The sequence below is a fragment of the Haliotis asinina genome, chromosome 6, assembly GCF_037392515.1.
Source record: "Haliotis asinina isolate JCU_RB_2024 chromosome 6, JCU_Hal_asi_v2, whole genome shotgun sequence".
Taxonomy (NCBI): domain Eukaryota; kingdom Metazoa; phylum Mollusca; class Gastropoda; order Lepetellida; family Haliotidae; genus Haliotis; species Haliotis asinina.
This window is the reverse complement of record NC_090285.1, coordinates 32,199,203-32,221,023: the sequence shown is the minus strand read 5'-3', so window position 1 is coordinate 32,221,023 and position 21,821 is coordinate 32,199,203. Positions and strand designations below refer to the sequence as shown.

The following is a 21,821-nucleotide window of genomic DNA, read 5'->3' as shown; positions in this document are numbered from 1 at the left end:
TAGCATACTCCCACCAAACGAAAAAAAAATAGAGTCAAGTCTTGTTTATCCGACATCGTCCTTTGCATATGAACTTGCTACATTAATGAGGATGTCGGACTAAATAAATGAGACTAAGTTACATTTATTCGATTTGTTACCAACAAAAGTGTCGGATAAAGCTGACTGTAGGATAAATTGAAGTGGAATTAACGAGACTGCATGCATGCACTAGGTGGGGACTTCATCAGTTCTTTTCTCTGAAAGTGAAATTATTTGCAGCTCTTTACACTCTGAAGAATCAGCTGATCTTCACACTAGGAATTTCTATAAGGTTTTCACAGTTCATATAGTTTGACTCACATTCAACTTGTGAAGGATTCATGCAACTAGAGTGTTTGGTGTTGGGAAGGATCCTCCCAGAGCTCTACAAGATGATGCACTATTGACAAGCTGGATGTTTGTTGTCCATCTCCTCCTTGGTCCCTTCTGAACAGTCATTGAGAAAGTAGACAAGAAAAATCAGGTTGTCATTGTGATAGTCTGACTTGGTACTGAGATTACTTCCACACCTCTCATGCTTCTTGAAGGTCATGATGTTCATGCACAACCCTTCTCTGACATACTCTATGGTTGTCTCCCTTACTCCATTTACATGTGTGGAAAGCTACTACATCCAAGACTTTTTCAGGGTTTTTCATGTCTGCCTCTGAAGAAGTAGCAAAGTCTTCACAACCATCTATCATCAAAATAAGTCACTACTGCCAGAGATTGGATCAAGAGTACCTACTGAGACAGATTTAACAGACAATATTAGCATCAAACAGAACAATTTAAAGATGACACATCTGCACTAGCTTGTGTTTTTCATCTGGAGCGTTATATCAATAGTTTTCAAATCCAGTTCTAAAATAACTAATGGGATCTTTTCAACTGGAAGTCATCAAGGTACAACAGACATTCCCCAAGAAGAATTTACTCTATGCTCCTGCAACCTTGTTATGAAGCTTTGTACTTTCTACATGAAGAGATGTATACTACTTTTAATACATCCTGATTTGACCTTCCCACTTCCCCAGTATATGTCATCTTGGATATTCATTACTAAGTAACAAGTGACATAATCCCCATCTTGCAATAGAGATGACAGAAATGTATTTTCTGAATTGGTATTTGTTGAGAGCTAACAGAGGGCTTAGTAAGCCTCTAAGACTAAGCACATCTGTACGCTTAGCAATTATGCACAATGATAACTGTAGTTAGATTATTCCCCATTCTCTCTGCTGTCACCAAAATAAATACAAAAACAAAATAAATGTGTAAACAAATTGTTTAATACTAGTTGATCAATATGGCACCAAACTTTGAACAGTTATCAGTGTATCATGTTCCTTACAATAACATATGAGGACAGAAGCTTGAGACAAATACAATCTCAAGACATTGTTTCAATACTATAATGACCAGCTACCTGTGCTGTCTGTGATTTGCCTTTGGGAGGATCCAGTTCAGTGAGGTTGTAGTTGTGCATGCATTACAACATACACAACGTTACAAAAGTAACATATATTGGCCTCATTAATGCACCCCTCTCTATATATGTTGAAACTGGACACCTTCCCATGCTAACACTGTACTTCAGTTACCAGAACACACTATTGATACTTATAATGACAATACATAAATATAAAAACAGTACACAAATGTAAATGAATAAACTCCTTTACAGTTAGTGATTAACTGTGCAGAGTTTGTTGCAAATGTGGAACTAAAAAAGACAATACAACCACAGCACCTCTGTCATGGAACCTGAAACATGCTTGCTCTGTCTACACCCTTTAGCCTTGCCACTTCATAAGGGAGACATGATAGGGATGATAACTGAATTACCTTTCAAGTCAGAATAAAAGTTGAAAATTCTTCACCCTAAGTTGTGTATACTCGACTCATCTTCTCGAGGCAGGGGAGTTAACTCACTGTTGAAGTTTCCACCCTTGGCGAAATAGCCTGGACTTCTGGAGCTGTAGTTTGAATGGACTGACAAGTCATTGCTTTGTCAAATCAAAATTGTGAAACAAAATCAACATCGGGTTCATAAACAACATGACAGTTTTGATGTCTAATGACTGTAGGATCTGCATATTGCCTGGGTGTAGACCAATATTTTCCATACAGGAAAAATTTTAACTGGCTTAAATGTTAACAGTTACTGTTCAGTTCAGCTGAACCTGATGAGGGGGCTAAGATATGCCTAAAATAAATGTCACAAAATAAACTCAAGAAGTTGCAATCCATAAAATTTGTCCTGTAATACCCAACTTCTAAATGCCTTTGAAGAATCACCAAACATAATTTTCATGTTTATTTTCCAGGTGCTTAAATGATTTCATTTGCTCTCTGAGGTAAGACCTGTTTAATTACAACAGACATAGAATGTACATGTGTCAAAATAGTCTCTCATGGTGCTACAATCACGTCATTAAACACTAACCTAGGTCAGCATGCGTGGAAACTGGACTATAGTGAGTTAATGTCCTTGCCTCAGAAATAGGCGTTTTCATTGTATGAGAGAAGAAACACCCCTAAATAGGAAACTGCACAAAAATACCCCAGTTCAGAGCCAGGTGCTCTTCTCACAAACTCTAAAAATATCCCACAATGTGTAGAAAGAGGACAATTAAACGCTGAAGGCATGCGTGGTAAGTTTCCTTCACAACTTGTTCCCCTTAGCAGGCACTTGGACCCTAAGCTTTACCATAAACATGTACCATTACATACACCCATGTGTGAAGATGTATCCAGAATCAACCCTTTATATGTTGAATACAAAAATATCACATCCCTCATACACAACAAACAGTACATACAAAACATATGTGATCTGAAATAAGCATAAAAGATATATTTGAGTATTTGGGGAGTCATGTATACCTTTAAGTACTGAAATATTTCTTCACATGCCTCCATGGAGTGATTGTTTTCCTTGTAAAGAGTTTGGCATCCATATTTTTCCCTGTTATGGGAATCATGTAGACATGCCGTACAAAGATAAGCGTCGGTGGAGTGTTCAACTAAAACACATACTTTGACAAAATACACTGTACAACAAAATTCAGTTCAGAAAATACTAGAAAGCCAACTTTAAGAATTGAGGGTAAAGCCAGCCAAGCAGGTAAGCTAGAAAGCACACGTCATTCATCTAGTTTGTCACATTCACTGACATCACCTTATAGAGTTCCTAGACTTATAAAACAGCCTGATTCTACATACGGAAGGTTCAACACCGACTACTAACACTTGCTACTGTGCAGTCATGGTACCTTATCATCACATGAGTGGCATGTTCTCTATGTCACAATAAAAACTTAAAATGCAAGCTAATATGAACAAATTTTTCCAGACAAATTTTGTGCTATTTAAGCAGATGAAGATGTACTGCTCTCATTGCTAGACATCCATGTACACATCTGGACCAATTCCACAGTGGGCATAGCAATAAAACATTCATGGAATCAGAGGTGAGTCCTCCATATCTGTCTGTGAGAAGAACATCCATTCATTCCTGCAGAACCTGCATTTGCTGGCTTACCATCTCTAAGACACCTCTTAAATACAATGTACATAAACTTGCACAAATAATAGCCACATCTTAAAAAATCTTTGCTTCTTATGTCATAACACTTTCTATCACAGACACAAGGTGTACCCCTGAATAGAAGCTCAAACATTATCTTAATTTGGCTTGACACTGTCTAGGAAAGGATCAGATTAACAAAGGATGTTTCTATCATGGCTGACTGAGACAGCACTTTTTGAATGACATCATATGAATATTAAGGCCAGACCGAAAATATTTCTTTTTATTCAGATTTTTTGCCCTCATAAAATCTAAAGAGAGAAAGAGAGGGAAAAAAGAAAAGTCACCAATCAAATCAATATTCCTTCTTAATACCCAGTGTATCTATTTTGGGCAATTTATAAAGTGTATATGGAGCAAAGAAACAATCTAAAGTTTTTTTCTTGTAAGTTTACATTTTTGGCCAATAAAACATTAGAATTTTATTTTTTGAACAGGGAGGTTTTTTTCTTTCTTATTCTTGAAAAAAATATGACAGAGGTCTCCATAAAACAAGGAATAAAATTGATCTGGCCAAACATACATTTACAAATGTGTGTGTTGGAACATTCCCATGCAGTGCTACTGGTACTTCAATTCCACAAACAAGGAAGACCAACAAAGGTGTTCAGTGTTCATTGTCAGAGAACTATGAATGGATGGTAGAACAGTTTTGTCATATGCAGGAAGACATGTAACTCTTGCGATCTGCCATTCTAATTCAACTTTATATGTAACATGACTTATGACTGGTTGATGCTATAAATTTTTGACCATATAATCAGCATATACACTCACAATTTGAAAAACAACTCACCAAAACATTTGAATGTATCCCTACACTGTTGGTGTAACACTGTTTTTCCAGTCATTATCATTTGCAGAAGCCCTAGGTCAGTTAACTCACTTCTGCCAAAAATGAATGGAATTCACATTAAAAAACCAGAAAAGTATCATAAATTTAGTTTTAAGATCAAGCAACTTACTTGCAACTGTTAGATCATGGAACAAAATTTATGACGCCATTATGGAGTGTGATGTCATTTGACAACAGAACTGTTAACGGTCCATCGGTAAGGAATCAGAGAACCATTATCATTTGCAGCTCTCTGCTCATTTCTGATAACCAGAGGGATGTTTTATGTTAATTCCATTCATGTTAGCTGTAACACTATGATTTATTCATCTTTGTCAGATTTTAGTCAGTGTGCACATAATGAACTAATTTGTCAGACACTTGTGTAAGTTCAAGGAGTGATATGATTAACCTTTAAGCTAGAGGAACTTTAACCTGATTTAAATAACAAATTTTTTGCATGAAAAACAGTGTAAAACAAGTTGAATTAGAATGTGGATAACTGTACTGTTTTCGATGAATTCGGGATGTATACGGACGGTTATATAGCTGCAGATTTAACGCTGTATCCAATATAACTAAATCTGCAGCTTTCTAACCACTGGTATATGTCCCCAATATCACACACAGTACAATCATGCCCTAAGTAATATACAAACAGAGAGTGTAAGCCCTTACAGAGTATTTTCCACTTAGTGCACTGAACATGTTAAGTCATCAGTGAACCAATCATGCAGGTGTAACCAGAACACCACCAATCACATCATGTCATGTTTGACATAAAGGCCAAGGTTTACTGCTGAAGTCTCTCTGCTGATTTCTATGTAGGTCAGACTGACCTCTCACACCAGTTCATAAATTTCAGCCCCTTTCACTGTTCAGTTGATGTGACAAGAGATCTCTTCCAGAAACATGATGGTGCCTTTACAAGACCATAGATTTTTATAAACAAAGCCCAGCATGAACTTCTGTTGAATCCATCTAATTGTCCATCACACTACTATTTCAATAAACCTCCGATTTTCACCGTCCCTCTCTGATAATGCTATTGTACTTGAATGATGTATGAGCAAGGGATTCAGTAAATTGTTGAGGAATTAATGGAAGCAGCTCTGATATGCATATATTCTTAACGTAAGTGTATCTTTTTACATCAGGATACTTCAGTTTTGCTCCAGCACAGACTAGAAATTTGTCTATTGATAGACCAGCCTGAAATCCAGCTAAACCATTGGGGTTATCAGGACTAAATTGGCCTCTTTATGCAATAATAATACACACTACATTGTTTGAAGAAGCTGCTTGTAACATATTTATGTATACCAGGGGATATAAAAAAAATTCTAATCGCTGACATGAATTTATTGAGAAATTATGCTGAAAATTATAAGGTAACATCAGTGATCCTTATCTAGCTAATGGACCAGAAACTACTTACTTCACTTTATCCAATTTTCCTAAACACAAGTAACTCCATGCCTGCAGTAGACTGAGTGCTGCTGTGTTATAAGTTTTTTGCAATAAACGGGTTACACTACAGAATCAAGTAGAGATGAAGTCTTAAGGACAACCAATCCAAATAGAGTTTCTACCTTGAAAATGTCTTGGTGATAATCAGAACTTTTGGATATCCCCTTGTATGCACATAAATTACTAGTTTCTAATACTGCAAGTTAACACTAGAAACTCAGCTTTAAAAAGTTGTCTTGACAAACATGGCTGTGTACAGAAGAAGAGATTTCATTCTTTCATATTGAGAAATTTGTACTGCAGACATACTGATACACAGCAGATTTTGTCTGAGATGGGGCCCACTTGCACAAAACAATGTAAGTGCAATATATACTGCTAGGATCAGTTTGTGCTAGTGGAGTAAGACAATAGTATGGTGGATCTACAGTTGATTGTAGGTGCTTTAGGTCGATCATAACAAAGAATGTTCTGAGCGAGTGGGCTTAGACATACAAGGCAGCCACTCACTGTGGGTTAATAAAACAATTTGCAGTAATGGGCAGAGTCATTTAAATCAATGCTCTCTGAAACATTATATCCACTTTTGTTGTGTTTGAGCCACATTGAAATAGCATCTTGACTAGTAAGTTGTCCTGCTTTCATGCTGTTGTATCTTGGATTGACAAGCATGGAGTGGGCAGGACAGGAAGTAAGGAACACTCCATTCTTCCCCGATGCCAGGAGGTCCTGTGATTGTTTCAGAATGGCCTGCTTTACTCTGTCCAACACTTGCATTTCCTTGGGTGGGCAGTGCCCAGACCTTGTACATGGGATTCTCAGAGTAGTTGATGTGTACCATGTGTCATACAGGGAGTTAGCAAAGAACATTGGTGTGAACACATGCTTGTAGAACACCTCTGGCAGGAAACAACGCCACTGCACCGCTTCAGGAAGGCCAAGCGTACATTCTTTCAGCACCAAGGATTCTGACGGAGAGGAAACAGCATGGTAAAATAGAAGGGGAAACTTTTTTCACATTAACAAAATACTACCATGGCACTGAAGATCATCTGGAAGTGAAGCTGAATGTCACCAAAGACTGCCAGCACTGATAACTGTACATTTCCTGCTTAAATTTAGCATTCAAATTTACAGACTGAACAAAATACAATACCATCAAAAAGTGACATACTTGTTTAGTCTGACATCTGCACCGGGGAAGACATTGAGATAATTTAAAGGGGCACTGATGCGGAGCGAATAATGTTTCTCGCCAACGGTCTAATTACGGAACCAAACTGCAAATTGGTCAGCGCCCGCTCCTTCGACCGTGACGGACAAAGGAACTGGGCTCCTGTCCATATTAGCAGAATTTCTTCACCCAAAAGAGTCAGGGGCCGGATGCCCATCATATGCCATTATTTAAAAATATCCATGGTATTCCTTGTCTGATCGTAACAAAATATCCCAGCAGTGTAGTTTTTTTCGGATGCTTGGATGGTATAGTTACTCAATTTGATCCTATTTCTCTTTTTTTAACCTCGATATTCAATCATGTTACATGAAAATATGATGTCTACAGGCACGTAGCAAGCCATTTGTTTCACTCCGGAAGATTGCAAAGCTTCATATTTAGGTAATTCTGAGTGTTGGTTCAGCTGTGATAGCAAATATCATACGTAAAGTTTGGCAGCTATGGTAGCTACAATGGTTTATTATTTATGATAATAAGAACACACAGTTGATTTATTTGAATTCGTAAACAATAAACGATGACTTTGACTTTAGTAGAGAAATCTGAAAATTTTCTTACGTAAAAAAAAGACCCCTTATGTCACCTATTTACCCAAGTACACAGCAAATGCCTGTATGTATTACTTATGTAACGAAATTCCGTTGGTATCCTCAAAACAGTTTCGGCCCATAAGTGTTTTCAGACTGCATGCCACACAGAGATTACATCTTCCTTGCTGTAACTCGCGTTTGATGGTGTAAACCTACACATGTTATTTGTCATCATTCTCTGGATGGTCAATTAATGAATTTATAACAGGTATAATTAGTAGTAACACCACTCAGGTTACTCAACAAAGGTTCCCATTTGGCATTTCTCCTGTCTGGAGTAAATACTCAACATTATAAATTAAGGTCTGTAATGGCAAATGTATTGTATGTTATGTAATATGTGCATGTAAGTGATGCAAGAGGGTTTATCAGCTGAGTTACAAAAACAAACATCGATCAAAGGATTAACCGATAACACACTGATTAATTAATTACTTTTATCTTCTAGCGGATTTGTCAAAAGGCAGTGTGTGTAGATGACTACACCCTGTCGTAAAGAGTGAGTGCAAAAACGACATCCTCCCTTCAAAGAATTAACCACCCTTGCGTTGATTGATTGATTGCTCATTATTGGTTAACTAAATTACTTAGAATAGTTGACATCATACAGTTAGTTGGCAGGTGTGCTATCTTGGGAGACCAATGAGAGGTTTATCTGGTTTTCACCAACGAAAGACGTGAAACGATGTGTTACTTTTTCGCAAACTGGACAGTTGTAAGACACGCGACACAGAGCAGGATTATTTACCAGCTGCAGATGAATGGAATACGATTTCTTTTACGTGGATATTGATGGATACATTCCTGAACAAGGTAGTAACCTGACATTGTTGCTATAAAATTAGTCTGTTTTACATTCATTATTTGCATTTTGTTTTAATTTCTTTGTTGTAGCATTCAGCAGAATCTGTATGACTGAAAACACACACTAGATCGCGTATGTGTGTGAAATAGGATCCACATTGGCAATCTATACAATGTATAAATGTTACTGCTATGTTAGAAATTTACTATGAGTATAAGCAGATCGTGTGTTTTATTTTATTAATTTTCAGAATCATACAAATATCACAACAAACTAATTAGGGTTATGAGACAAAATATAGAGACGTATATTGGCTTCGTTATTTTTCCGTCCTAATAGTTTTTTACAATTTCTACCACTGGCAGATGATTAACCTTCAAAGTGTTTCATTTGTTTTCATAATACATTTGTAATGAAGTAAAAATGACTTCACCTAAGTTGATCTGTCTATAATTAAACTATCAATTGCGCTTACGGAATGCGCAGCAGAGGTCACGAACCAGTCACGAATTCTGGGATATCATCCGGGTACTCACGGGAGACAAACAATAACAAAAGTTTACACCAGTCCACGGAAATTGCTCCGCATCAGTGCCCCTTTAAGAGCAGGTTCAGAGTACAAAATTCCAAAATGTTTGTCAAATAATTGTCAATTAACAACAAATAAAACAAGAAAACAAATCACTGTAGGTTGATCAATATGGCTGCTGGATTGAACATACTTATTTGATATCATTGGTTTCATCTTGAAAGAATTAGGGTCATCTCCAAAATTCAAAGTTAAAATCAAGTCAGTTTTCAAAATAGTCAAGAATATATATCTTAACCCAGAAAGCTATATACATGTCAAAGTTTTTAAAGTCAAGGAGCTAAGGTATGACTTGAATTGCAGAAATAGTACCATAGTTCTTTGTGCTGCAGGTACTACAAAGTTTGCAAGTGTTGTGCAGCATGTATTACCTTTGAGGTTGTGGAGGTTGTAAGTGTTGTACAGCATGTATTACCTTTGAGGTTGTGGAGGTTGTAAGTGTTGTACAGCATGTATTACCTTTGAGGTTGTGGACGTTGTAATTGTTGTACAGCATGTATTACCTTTGAGGTTGTGGAGGTTGTAAGTGTTGTACAGCATGTATTACTTTTGAGGTTGTGGAGGTTGTAATTGTTGTACAGCATGTATTACCTCTGAGGTTGTGGAGGTTGTAAGTGTTGTACAGCATGTATTACTTTTGAGGTTGTGGACGTTATAAGTGCTGTGCAGCATGTATTACATTTGAGGTTGTGGAGGTTGTAAGTGTTGTACAGCATGTATTACTTTTGAGGTTGTGGAGGTTGTAATTGTTGTACAGCATGTATTACCTTTGAGGTTGTGGAGGTTGTAAGTGTTGTGCAGCATGTATTAACTTTGAGGTTGTGGGGGTTGTAAGTGTTGTACAGCATGTATTACCTTTGAGGTTGTGGAGGTTGTAAGTGTTGTGCAGCATCTCTGCCATGACATGTTGTTGATTCCCATCTGGTTGATCCAAGAACAGCGAACCATCCACCAGCACATGCAGGGTCTTCACAGATGATGGCAGCTTCTCTCTTAATCGATCAGCTTGGAGAAGTGCTGCCAACCCTCCAGCTATAAGATATCAAACCCACTAACACATGAATGTGCTACTTTAAACAGTAATTTATAGTGAAGCAAGCATACTCACGTAGGTGACATAAATCCCCTCCCCAAATTATCTAATCAAACTTAAAAAGGAATGTAAGTAAAGGTTGTAATTTAAGATGCAGGTAAATGTCAGCTAAAAAATGACAAGTCAACTTCTTTAGATATCTTGCTCTGCACTTGTTCAAACACACAACAACCCAGGACAAGTTGGTAATGAGTTGGACCCAGGTACCTGTCTCAATAACTGGACCCATTATGATCACGTGACTAACAGATTACATAACGTAACATTCCTTCATGATTAAAAAAGTTGTATTGTCTTTGAAGATTTAGACATAATTACAGTCACTTCTATAGTTACGATATTTAAAAACTCAAACTTTTAGCCTCCGAGCTGAAAAAATATTTGATGACAGAGGACACAGGACATTAATTGGGATGTACAATGACAATGTGATGACAAGGGTTACATGTAGTAGCCAGTATCAAGGCAATAACAAGGGAATACATGTAGAAGCCAACTGTGGGTTAAGGACATATTTGTATAGGTAAATAAAACCAGTTAGGATTGGTTGATGAGTTCATCATATGCAGAGGGGATGAAGTAACCTTGATTTCTTTTGATCTGGGGGCAATGTCATTCTATGTGGATGGCTTTGGTTAAGTTTTGTCTGGTGAAGTCAGGTTGGTTGGCTACTCTTTCCAGCTGATTTGATTATTGCAGTTGTTCTGTACATGTTCAGAGATTTCTTGTCCGTTTTGTTTGTTTGTACCTGATTTTATTTTAACGGCAAACAACAGGAATCTAAACAATCAGTATCGTCTTGTAATGTTTTTTTTGGTATGATGTGCCGGCAGCCTTGTAATTGTTTGCTGACACTATATCCTCTAGACTGCTGAATGGGCCCAACAGAAGTAGTTTGGCACTATGATGATGACATACCTGATGAACCCGCAAGGATGACATGATTTGCTGTGGCCAGACTAGTGTGAGACATCAGGTACTCAATCAACGTCTCAAACACTGCCCCACCTCTCAAGTAAAGTGACCGGGACTGCACATTCAACACACCTGACTTGTTGCCTGTAACAGAAAAATATGATGACACCTTCCCCAACACCAATAGTTTTTGTAGAACACAAGAACACCTTACACGCTACATGTACAGTTTGGCATGAAAGGCAGGTGGACCTGTTTTTTGTAAATAACTCCTCATTCAATGATCCAATTGATCTCAAACTTTCCAAGTGGATGTTTTGTCAGACAACCTAATCACATTGTAAATCACCGATTTTTTATGCATTTGTATGAAAGAATCTGTCTAAGTGACATTGTCATCAAAATAAATAGCAGAACACAGACTGCTTGCTGAGGAAGGGAGCCAGTGACCTGTAACAGCGGCAGTGTTGGGTCAGAAAGGTCAGCGTTTGTCAGTGTCAATATTTACAAAAACAGGTCCACATGCATTGCATGCCAAACTATGGTTTCAGCAGAACATGACTAAATCTTACCACCATACCCAGCAGTTGCTGTGTCAGGAGAATATGACCAACACTGTAGCCAACCAGTGTCATGTTAGCAGAACATGGGGCACCTTAACCAAATCCTTTGATGTTGGCATAACATGTAGACAACTTAACATAATTGTCTGATGTCAGCAGAACATGAGGACACCTTACCCAACACTTGTGATGTCAGTACAATATGAGGACAACTTACTCAACACCTGTGATGTCAGCAGAAAATGAGGACACCTTGCCCAACACCTGTGATGTCAGCAGAATACGAGGACAACTTACCCAACATCTGTGATGTCAGCAAAACATGAGGACACCTTACCCAACACCTGTAATGTCAGCAAAAACATGAGGACACCTTACCCAACACTTGTGATGTCAGTACAATATAAGGACACCTTACCCAACACCTCTGATGTCAGCAAAACATGAGGACACCTTACCCAACACCTGTGATGTCAGCAAAACGTGGACACCTTACCCAACATCTGTGATGTCAGCAAAACATGAGAACACCTTGCCCAACACCTGTGATGTCAGCAAAATATGAGAACACCTTGCCCAACACCTGTGATGTCAGCAGAATATGAGGATAACTTACCCAACACCTGAGATGTCAGCAAAACATGAGGACAAATTGCCCAACACCTGTGATGTCAGCAAAATATGAGGACACCTTACCCAACACTTGTGATGTCAGCAGAATATGAGGACAACTTACCCAACACCTGTGATGTCAGCAAAACATGAGGACACCTTACCCAACACTTGTGATGTCAGCAAAATATGAGGACACCTTACCCAACATCTGTGATGTCAGCAACACATGAGAACACCTTGCCCAACACCTGTGATGTCAGCAAAATATGAGGACACCTTACCAAACATCTGTGATGTCAGCAAAATATGAGGACACCTTACCCAACATCTGTGATGTCAGCAAAATATGAGGACAACTTACCCAACACCTGTGATGTCAGCAAAACATGAGGACAACTTACCCAACACCTGTGATGTCAGCAAAACATGAGGACACCTTACCCAACACCTGTAATGTCAGCAAAAACATGAGGACACCTTACCCAACACTTGTGATGTCAGCACAATATGAGGACACTTTACCCAACACCTCTGATGTCAGCAGAACATAAGGATAACTTACCCAACAATATTGCAGTGTCAGCAGAACAGACATCCGAAGCTCATCCTTTGCTCCCTACCTGTAAAAGAGCTCCCATCGCAGTAGAGAAACTGGGCAGTGTTCCAGGTGAAGAAGTCAGGGTTGACCCTCTCATCACTGGATAAGATACCCTCAAACAGAGCAGAGGTGCGGGCAGACTGGCTTGATCCCAGCTCCGTGAAACTCCTGTGGGTACAGACAATGAGGAGGTCAGATGTTCTTCCATTACACATGGGAAATGCTTTTGGATGTTTACAGTTATAATCATCTCCTTCTGGACAATTACTGCAACTCAACCTATCCAAAAAGACTTTAACTGAGGTTGGTTGATCTCTAAGAATGGCTCTTACTATAATTAATTATGTCAAAAACTGAAAGGACCAAGTCAAACATTCACCCATATGGACATCATTATTTTCCCTTCCATTCATGCCTAAATAAAGGAAGCCTAGATTTCATCAGGTTCAGGTTCTTAATGTCAACACTTACAAGGGCTCCTTTTCATTTTACAAGGAATTACTTGAATCTGCCTACATTACACATAATGAGAAACAAAGATTTAAGTCTACCTCCTTTGCCACAGTTAAAGATGGCCAGCTAGGTTCAAGTGGCAGTGACACAGCTTCTGACATAATCATGTAAGATAAGGAAAGCCTGCCATCACTAACGGAGACCTTACATGACCTGCTGTGAGAACTGACAGCAATCTGAATAATCATGGGCAATACGTTGGAAAACAGTTCATCACCAACTCCCTGAACACGGTCGGGGATTTCTCTTATATAATTATGTGTTAAACACAACAACTGAGAGTTGATTCTTACTCCTTTATGTGAATGGTACAAACTGGATATGGACATATACACTAGCTCTCGGGGAGTAATGTGCATAATAACAGGCTCAGAACTTTTCAGCCACCACTCTTACTTCAGTCCACCCATAACGTTAATCTTAAAGCCTGAGAGTACAACTGGCATTATCACTGTGAAGACTAAACTCCATAATTCCCTCTACCATTGAAATGCTTCCAGTACATTTCAAGGACACTTTTCGCATCATGTCAGAATGGTGTGGTTTACATCAATTCAGTGTGACTAAATGCAAAAACCACACCATCCTAGTCTGCCCCTCAATAATTTCAAATGTAAACTTGGTAAACGACATCATAATGCATGTCAGTTGTCATTGCCTACTACAGTCTCCTTCAGTACAACCAGCATTGAAGCATGCATTTCATTAGAGCTGTGATGACATATCGTAGCATCGATAATTGTGATACTTTATTGAACGATAAATTTTTTTAAAGTATATCAATACTTTTTTCGTATTGTGATACGTATCGTTGACCTCAAAAATGTTAATTGTCATCAGAAATTCACAGTTATGTCAATATTTACACTATTCCGTGATATCAAAATTTATGTTTCTAAAGAAAATAACTCAAGACAGCATATCGTAAACGTATCATATCGTGAATGTTCTGTATCGTTACACCTCTACATGTCCTGGTCTGCAGATGCTTCAGTCAGAAAATGTCATTGGTATATGGTCGATACATTACTTTTAACTTTTTCCATGGAAATAATGCCCCAGGTTAACTCACAACTCAACAGCGACACTGTCACGTTTTCCTACCTAGGCTTATGTCCACACTCCCAAAATGTATTCATGGAATGTTACTCACTAGTCAGCTTGATCCAGGTATATGGATCTATACCTGTACCGGAGCCAAAGACGTGATATTCACAGTGTCCCATGTGGTTTATGATAACCACAGATTTCATTTAAATTGAATCTTTTTATCATATGCCTTTTTAGTATCTAAATAGAACAACACATAACTTAGCCCTGAATGAGGATTGTTAATTTAGGTCACTGACAAAATTGTTTTTTAATTTGTTTTGTGCCATAGATCAATCATTGATAAGAGTCAAATATGGCACTATAGAAAAGAAATACAGTCCACTCTAAGCCCATGTATACCATAATACAGTTTTGCCCCTAACTATTATAATGTTAAACATGTTAAAGCACTAGGATACAAGCATTTTACTGGCAGGAAGAGCCAACTGAATTTCTGAAATCATTCAAGTCACCAAGATGTCTCAAAACAAGCATAGGCTATGAAGAAATATAAAGTGCAAGGTGAATTCTGCTCTCCCACATAAAACGCTCCTTTGAACATCAACACAATTTGTTATCAGCTTAAAACACAAAGAGCAAGTATCACCACAGCTTACGTTATCAGTACAGCACTTACCTGGGAATGTAAACTACAAGACATAATGTACTACATCCATCATACATGTCAAGACAATGTACTGTAAGTGAATGTGAATCTCGATTACCTGTGGTAGCACTCACTGGGTGAAACACACCAGCCACCAGACTGTAGATGCAGCAGCCAGTTGTTCTCAGCACTGATCTCGCCTGACAACACAGCCACACTTAACAAAGTCAGACATGATAGATTATTTACATTACAGATCAGATACACAAATCTACAATTTAAACTCCAATGTGCAAATGATCATATACCACAATAGCTCAATTTAAGCAACATAACTTAAGAGTCAACTTGCATGAAGTGTATTTTGACATTACAAAGTTGCAATACAGTTTACACCCTGGTACCATGAATTCACCAAGCAGGCGACTGATCCTTTCTTAATAACCTCACCAACACATAGAGCAACTTTTCATCACATTGATTCCTATCCCTCATTCCCCAAAATGTTGCAGTTCCAATCTGTTCTTAACAAAAACAAGTGTAATTTTTACAATTTCACATTGCCAGAGACAGAAATTGCAGACTATATGACTTAACTATACATTCATCTAGCGACAGAGAATTCACATCTTCAACACCAGTACACCTACTCACCATGTCTGAGATAAAAGGCTGGTGGGGACCCATCCAGACAATGTGCTCCTCTAGGGGCAGAGAACTCCTCTGGTAAAATCACAAGCTCACCATCTGAGTCACTTTCATTATGGAATTGTACAAACACAACACGCATGTTCGACAATGCTCGCACAATCACTACGATGGCAATAAGCATTATGGCAAGTGTTATCTGAATATACAGTCTTCGAGAACACACAATTGGAGGAAGAAAGTTTGGCCGAGAAAGTTTCGTTGGGGCAAACTTGAATGTCATGGCTGGTGGTTTTTGTAGCAATGCTTCATCTGATCCCTTGAATTCCATGTTTACATCTGTATGCTGGCATACAAGCATTACAACTCTTCCAACATGACTGCTTTGCTAGGACGACTGAAACAGTAAGAAGCAGTTATCCATTAAGTTGTATCTAGAGAAAGTAGAGAACAGAAAAATGAAAATATCAGGTAGAACAAATAGGAGCTGATCAAGTTACCACATGGCTGAGAGTTGATCACTGATAACTGATTAGGGAGCAACAGCACCACAACTTCTCATGAGGATATTGGGGTTGGGTTAACCTAGCCTAACATAACCCTAATCTAAACCTAACCCCAACGCTAATCACCAACAATTATGTAAAAGAGTATTATGACATGTTTTTAAAGTTTCTGGTTCTGTATTCTAAAGGAAGGCCCTGATTACATCATCTATCTGATAGTTCAAACTCAGTTGGTTCCAACTCATGCTGGACATCCTACTGTGTTACTGCCAATGTCTGAAGCACACAATCAGTATCCATAATACATGTGAAACGTTGCTTCTTCTGAATGTGCATTAGACGACTCTCACCAACGAACCACTATCATAAGTCTATACATGAAAGCAAATTCTTTAATTCATGATTTCCAACAAATATGGCAAAATATCTAGGACTCTGATAAAAAAACATGAGATTGCGTTAAAGAAAAAACAAGCCACTGTCTCCTTTGATGTTGTTTGTTTGTTTTGGTGAACCCTATAAGGCTAATTATAAACAGATAAACCAGAGATAAACATGTCATAATGATTATGGTGCAGGGCACGGATGTTGCTGCCGAGGCAACACCATCCGTGCTAAGAGGACCTCAGTTTTCGATGATAGAAATGCTGTAGAGAAACTTACAAAATTATCACTGAACACACAAACTTCTAATCATCTGCTAGTATAGCTACCAGTGGGTCCAGCAACATGACACATGTCATTGCTTCTTTCATGTTGCTAAACACGAAAGTCGATACACCAGGAATCGTCATCATAAGCGATCCCCACTGTAACAAAATCTCCATACATTGACGATGTCGGGAGCTGCGCACGGGTCGAAACACGGAGTTTAGCAAACAGGTTCTATTCTTGGGTTGTTTTTCTGAAAGGGCTTTTTGTAAGTGTGTTTGTATTTTTGTCAGTTCATATTTACAACATACTATCATTTTCAGTCTTGTAACCAATTTTTCTATAAAAAACCCCCAACAAAAACAACAACAAAAACCCAAAAGAAAGATGTGAGTATATCTGGCTGTTCAAAGCTAGAACAAATTAATGTAGATGCCAATTAAGGGGCACTGATGCGGAGCGAAAATTGTTTCTCGCCAACGGTCTAATTACGAAACCAAACTGCAAATTGGTCAGCGCCCGCTCCCTCGACCGTGACGGACAAAGGAACTGGGCTCCTGTCCATATTAGCAGAATTTCTTCACCTAAACAGTCAGGAGGGCGGATGTAGTTTTTTTTGGATGGTATAGTTACTGATCCAATTTGATCCTATTTCTGTGCTTTTAACCTCGATATTTAATCATGTTACGTGAAAATATGATGTCTACAGGCACGTAGCAAGCCATTTGTTTCAGTCCGAAAGATTGCAAAGCTTTGTATTTTGGTAGTTTTGAGTGTTGGTTCAGCTGTGATAGCAAATTTCGGTAGCTATGGTAGCTACAATGGTTTATTATTTATGATAATAAAAACACACAGTTGATTTATTTGAATTCGTAAACAAAAAACGATGATTTTGCCTTTGGTAGCGAAATCTGAAAATTTTCTTACGTAAAAAACCCCTTATTACACCTATTTACCCAAGTACACAGCAAATGCCCGTGTGTATTCCTTATGTAACGAAATTCCGTTGGTATACTCAAAACAGTTTCGGCCCATAGGTGTTTTAAGGCTGCATGCCACACAGAGATTACATCTCTCTTACTGTAACTCGCGTTTGATGGTGTAAACCTACACGTGTTATTTGTCATCATTCTCTGGATGGTCAATTAATGAATTGATAACAGATATAATTAGTAGTAACACCACTTCGGTTACTCTACAGAGGTTCCCATTTGGCATTTCTCCTGTCTGGAGTAAATACTCAACACTATAAATTAAGGTCTGTAGTGGCAAATGTATTGTATGTTATGTAATATGCATGTATGTGATGCAAGGGGGTTTATCAGCTGAGTTACAAAAACAAACATCGATCAAAGGATTAACCGATAACACACTGCTTGATTAATTACTTTTATCTTCTAGCGGATTTGTCAAAAGGCAGTGTGTGTGGATGACTACACCCTGTCGTAAAGTGCGAGTGTAAAAACAACATACTCCCTTCAAAGAATTAACCACCCCTGCGTTGACTGATTGATTGCTCATTATTATTTACTTAGAATAGCGGACATCATACAAGTAGTTTCCAGGTGTGCTATCTTGGGTGACCAATGAGAGATTTATCAGGTTTTCACCAACGAAAGACGTGAAACGTGTTACTTTTTCGCAAATTAGACAGTTGTAGGACATGCGACACAGAGCAGGATTATTTACCAGCTGCAGATGAATGGAATACGATTTCTTTTACGTGGATATTGATGGATACATTCCTGAACAAGGTAGTAGCCTGACATTGTTGCTATAAAATTAGTCTGTTTTACATTCATTATTTGCATTTTGTTTTAATTTATTTGTTGTAGCATTCAGCAGAAGTTATATGACAGAAAACACACACTAGATCGCGTATGTGTGTGAAATAGGATCCACATTGGCAATCTATACAATGTGTAAATGTTGCTGTTATGTTAGAAATTTACTATGAGTATAAGCAGACCGTGTGTTCTTTTATTAATTTTCAAAATCACACAAATATGACAATAAACTAGGGTTATGAGACAAAATATAGAGACGTACATTGGCTTCATTATTTTTCCGTCCTAATAGTTTTTTACCATTTCTACCACTGGCAGATGATTAACCTTCAAAGTGTTTAATTTGCTTTCACAATACATTTGTAATGAAGTAAAAATGACTTCACCTCAGTTGATCTGTCTATAATTAAACTATCAATTGCGCTTACGGACTGCGCAGCAGAGGTCACGAACCAGTCACGAATTCCGGGACATCATCCGGGTACTCACGGGAGAAAAACAATAACAAAAGTTTACACCAGTCCACGGAGTGCCCCTATAAATTAAGCAGCACCGTTCTAATGTAAAACATAATACATTTACCCGTCTCTTTAGCTGCCTTCGCGTTCTAATTCCCATGATGCAGATTTAGATAGTCAGCTGTCCCGAGTGACCAGTGTCTCACTCATATATCACTTTACAATATTATATTTGATTCGAAATGTTCAATAAGTAAATACGTCATATCATTGTACAAATGAAACATACATGCATAAATAGTGCATGTTTTTTTATACTTGCAAGTGCGGCTTAATTGCTTTGCATGTTTTCTTGGGACCGTTTTCATCGAATAATTCTTCAACCGCTTCTAAATCAGGGAAAGTTAAAATTGACGCGTTTTGGAGATGGAACCACATTTGTATTTACAATCACGCGAAGATGACTATTAGGAGAGAAATAATATAGTTGAGTTGTTTTTGATGCGGCAACATTTGTCCGATATTCTCGAAATCACCTATGCGTATGGGACCCATTTTGTGTCTCGTTGTCATGGTTTCCTGTGTTATTGTTAAACGTATCGCAGTTTTAGGACATCAGATGTTTGTATTATATATCCACATTTATTTGTTGTTGAGTCTGCATGTTCCGTGTCAGCTTCTCAGCAAAATAAATGGTGGACCTCATTGGCAGTTACAGAGTTAATGGACACCTTTTCCTTGAGTAGCATCAGAACCTTTACTGGTTTGTGATTATTGATGTAGATCTATACATATATTGATATTTGAAACAGAATCCACTACCCCCAGGTTTAGCAGAAATTGCCTTTCACTGTTTGCTCAACCACCAAGACAGAAAGGGAAGGGGAGATAACACGTTTCTGTTAAAACGTTGCCGTGAATAGAATACTCAGACTATATAGACTATATAGAGATGGAGAATAAACTCCTCGAAAAGCCCCTGAACGTATGCTGCGGGTCGTTACGTAACCTGTAGCCAATATGGCAGCAGCTTAGTCCGGTGTATTTTCAACAGCTGATTAAATTTTCTGAGTGTTGTAACAACTGGAAACCTACATGTAGAAGATAAGTTAACTATTCTGTCACTTCAGTTTAAGTCAAATAATTGGTATTAGTGTCCGTATTAGGACAGTAGATTTGTAGTAAAGTTTCAAGTCGGTATATGTTATATCTAGCTCAGTGGCTTCTATTCTCGATTCACCGCGAAGATAGACTAAATTGTGCCGATAAAAACTTCTTTCACACATTCGTTTAATTTTTAGAAGGGAAACTCACCTTTAGTTGAAAGGTATTTGCAAGTAATAGTGATAGTTTTGTGACTTTAAAAAAATGTTAGGGTGTATTTCAGGTGTGTGAAAAATATGACATATCGCCGATCTGTTCTGATCCGCCATTGAAATACTACACGCCGTTGTTTGAGTGTTTCTAGTTATTTCTTCAAAAACATCTTTCACCTACACTTTTAATGCCTATGAGGGGATAGATTCATAATCTAAAAAAATGTTGGGGTGTATGCGATGTGTGAAAAATGTGACGTATCGTCGATCTAATCTAATTCGCCATTGATGCTTGTGATGCTTGAGATTCTTGAGGGTTATTGTACCATAACTTCTTAATTTCTTTCTTTGTGATCGTATTATTTGACAAGGTGTTTACAACGCTTTGGGACAATGTTACACTTTCTGTTTTTGAGGGGCGTGTGACAGGGTCAGTTAACATTTTGTTAATGTACATGCCATTCTCCACAAGCAATAATTAAGATATCTGAATTAATTATTAATGTAAACAAAAATGTCTCAAAGTAGATGTTGTTTAGAAGGACAGCCGATGTTAACACTTGTGTTCTCGCGAAACTTTTGCGTTCTTTAACATGTTTTGGAAGGGAAGGCCGTGGTGTATCATTTATTCTTTCTTTCATTCACATATGTACTTATTTCTTTTATTCTTTTTCTTTCTTTCATTCATACACATATAATTCTTGCTCTTAATTCTTACTATAATTCATTCATTCATTGTAAAATTCCGACTGATACAATAAACTGGCTGCCAAACCAGGGAGCCTATACAGTGAATTAGTACAAATGGTAAAGAAAGCAAGCGAGTGACCTATCGATCCCTGTTGTAGATTATCCCCAAACCCTACTCAGTCACCTACCACACCATAAAGTAATGGATTGACATATAAAGCACGCGCGTGCGCGCGTAGGTGCGTATCCTTGTCAGAATATCAGTCTGCTTAACATGGAATAGCATAGTGCATAATCAGAACCACAGCAGTTAACAAATATCTGGAGGTACAAACTCTTATGTTACTCAGCAATGTTGTCTTTCAGGTTAACACGTGGGTACTATTCTAAATATAGATTGAAGCCGACAAATAGTAATTGCTTAAAAACTAATATATTATATCGGCTGTAGATGTCCCACTTCAACACTAACTACCTACAACATATTGACATTAGAATACATGTACGTGTTAAATATTATATAACTTGTTAGTTTAAGTTGTATTGAATGGTTAATATTTGGATATTACACCAAATAATGCAGCATTGCCTCTAAGTTGGAATTAGTTATAAGTAAATAGCACCAAT

The 21,821-nt window shown here is 37.9% G+C and overlaps 1 protein-coding gene across 1 annotated transcript; it reads right to left on the bottom strand.

Annotated features, from left to right (window-relative positions):
• Positions 1-1,295: 1,295 nt before the first annotated feature.
• On the bottom strand, positions 1,296-17,108 carry LOC137287206 (uncharacterized). The gene is made up of 7 exons (XM_067819391.1): positions 16,956-17,108; positions 15,793-16,183; positions 15,257-15,338; positions 12,949-13,094; positions 11,154-11,294; positions 9,998-10,174; positions 1,296-6,889 (listed from the first exon to the last, which is right to left on the bottom strand). Exons 2-7 carry the CDS (start codon positions 16,145-16,147, stop codon positions 6,438-6,440), a joined length of 1,353 nt encoding a protein of 450 aa, XP_067675492.1. The 5' UTR covers positions 16,148-16,183; positions 16,956-17,108; the 3' UTR covers positions 1,296-6,437.
• Between the last annotated feature and the right edge of the window lie 4,713 nt (positions 17,109-21,821).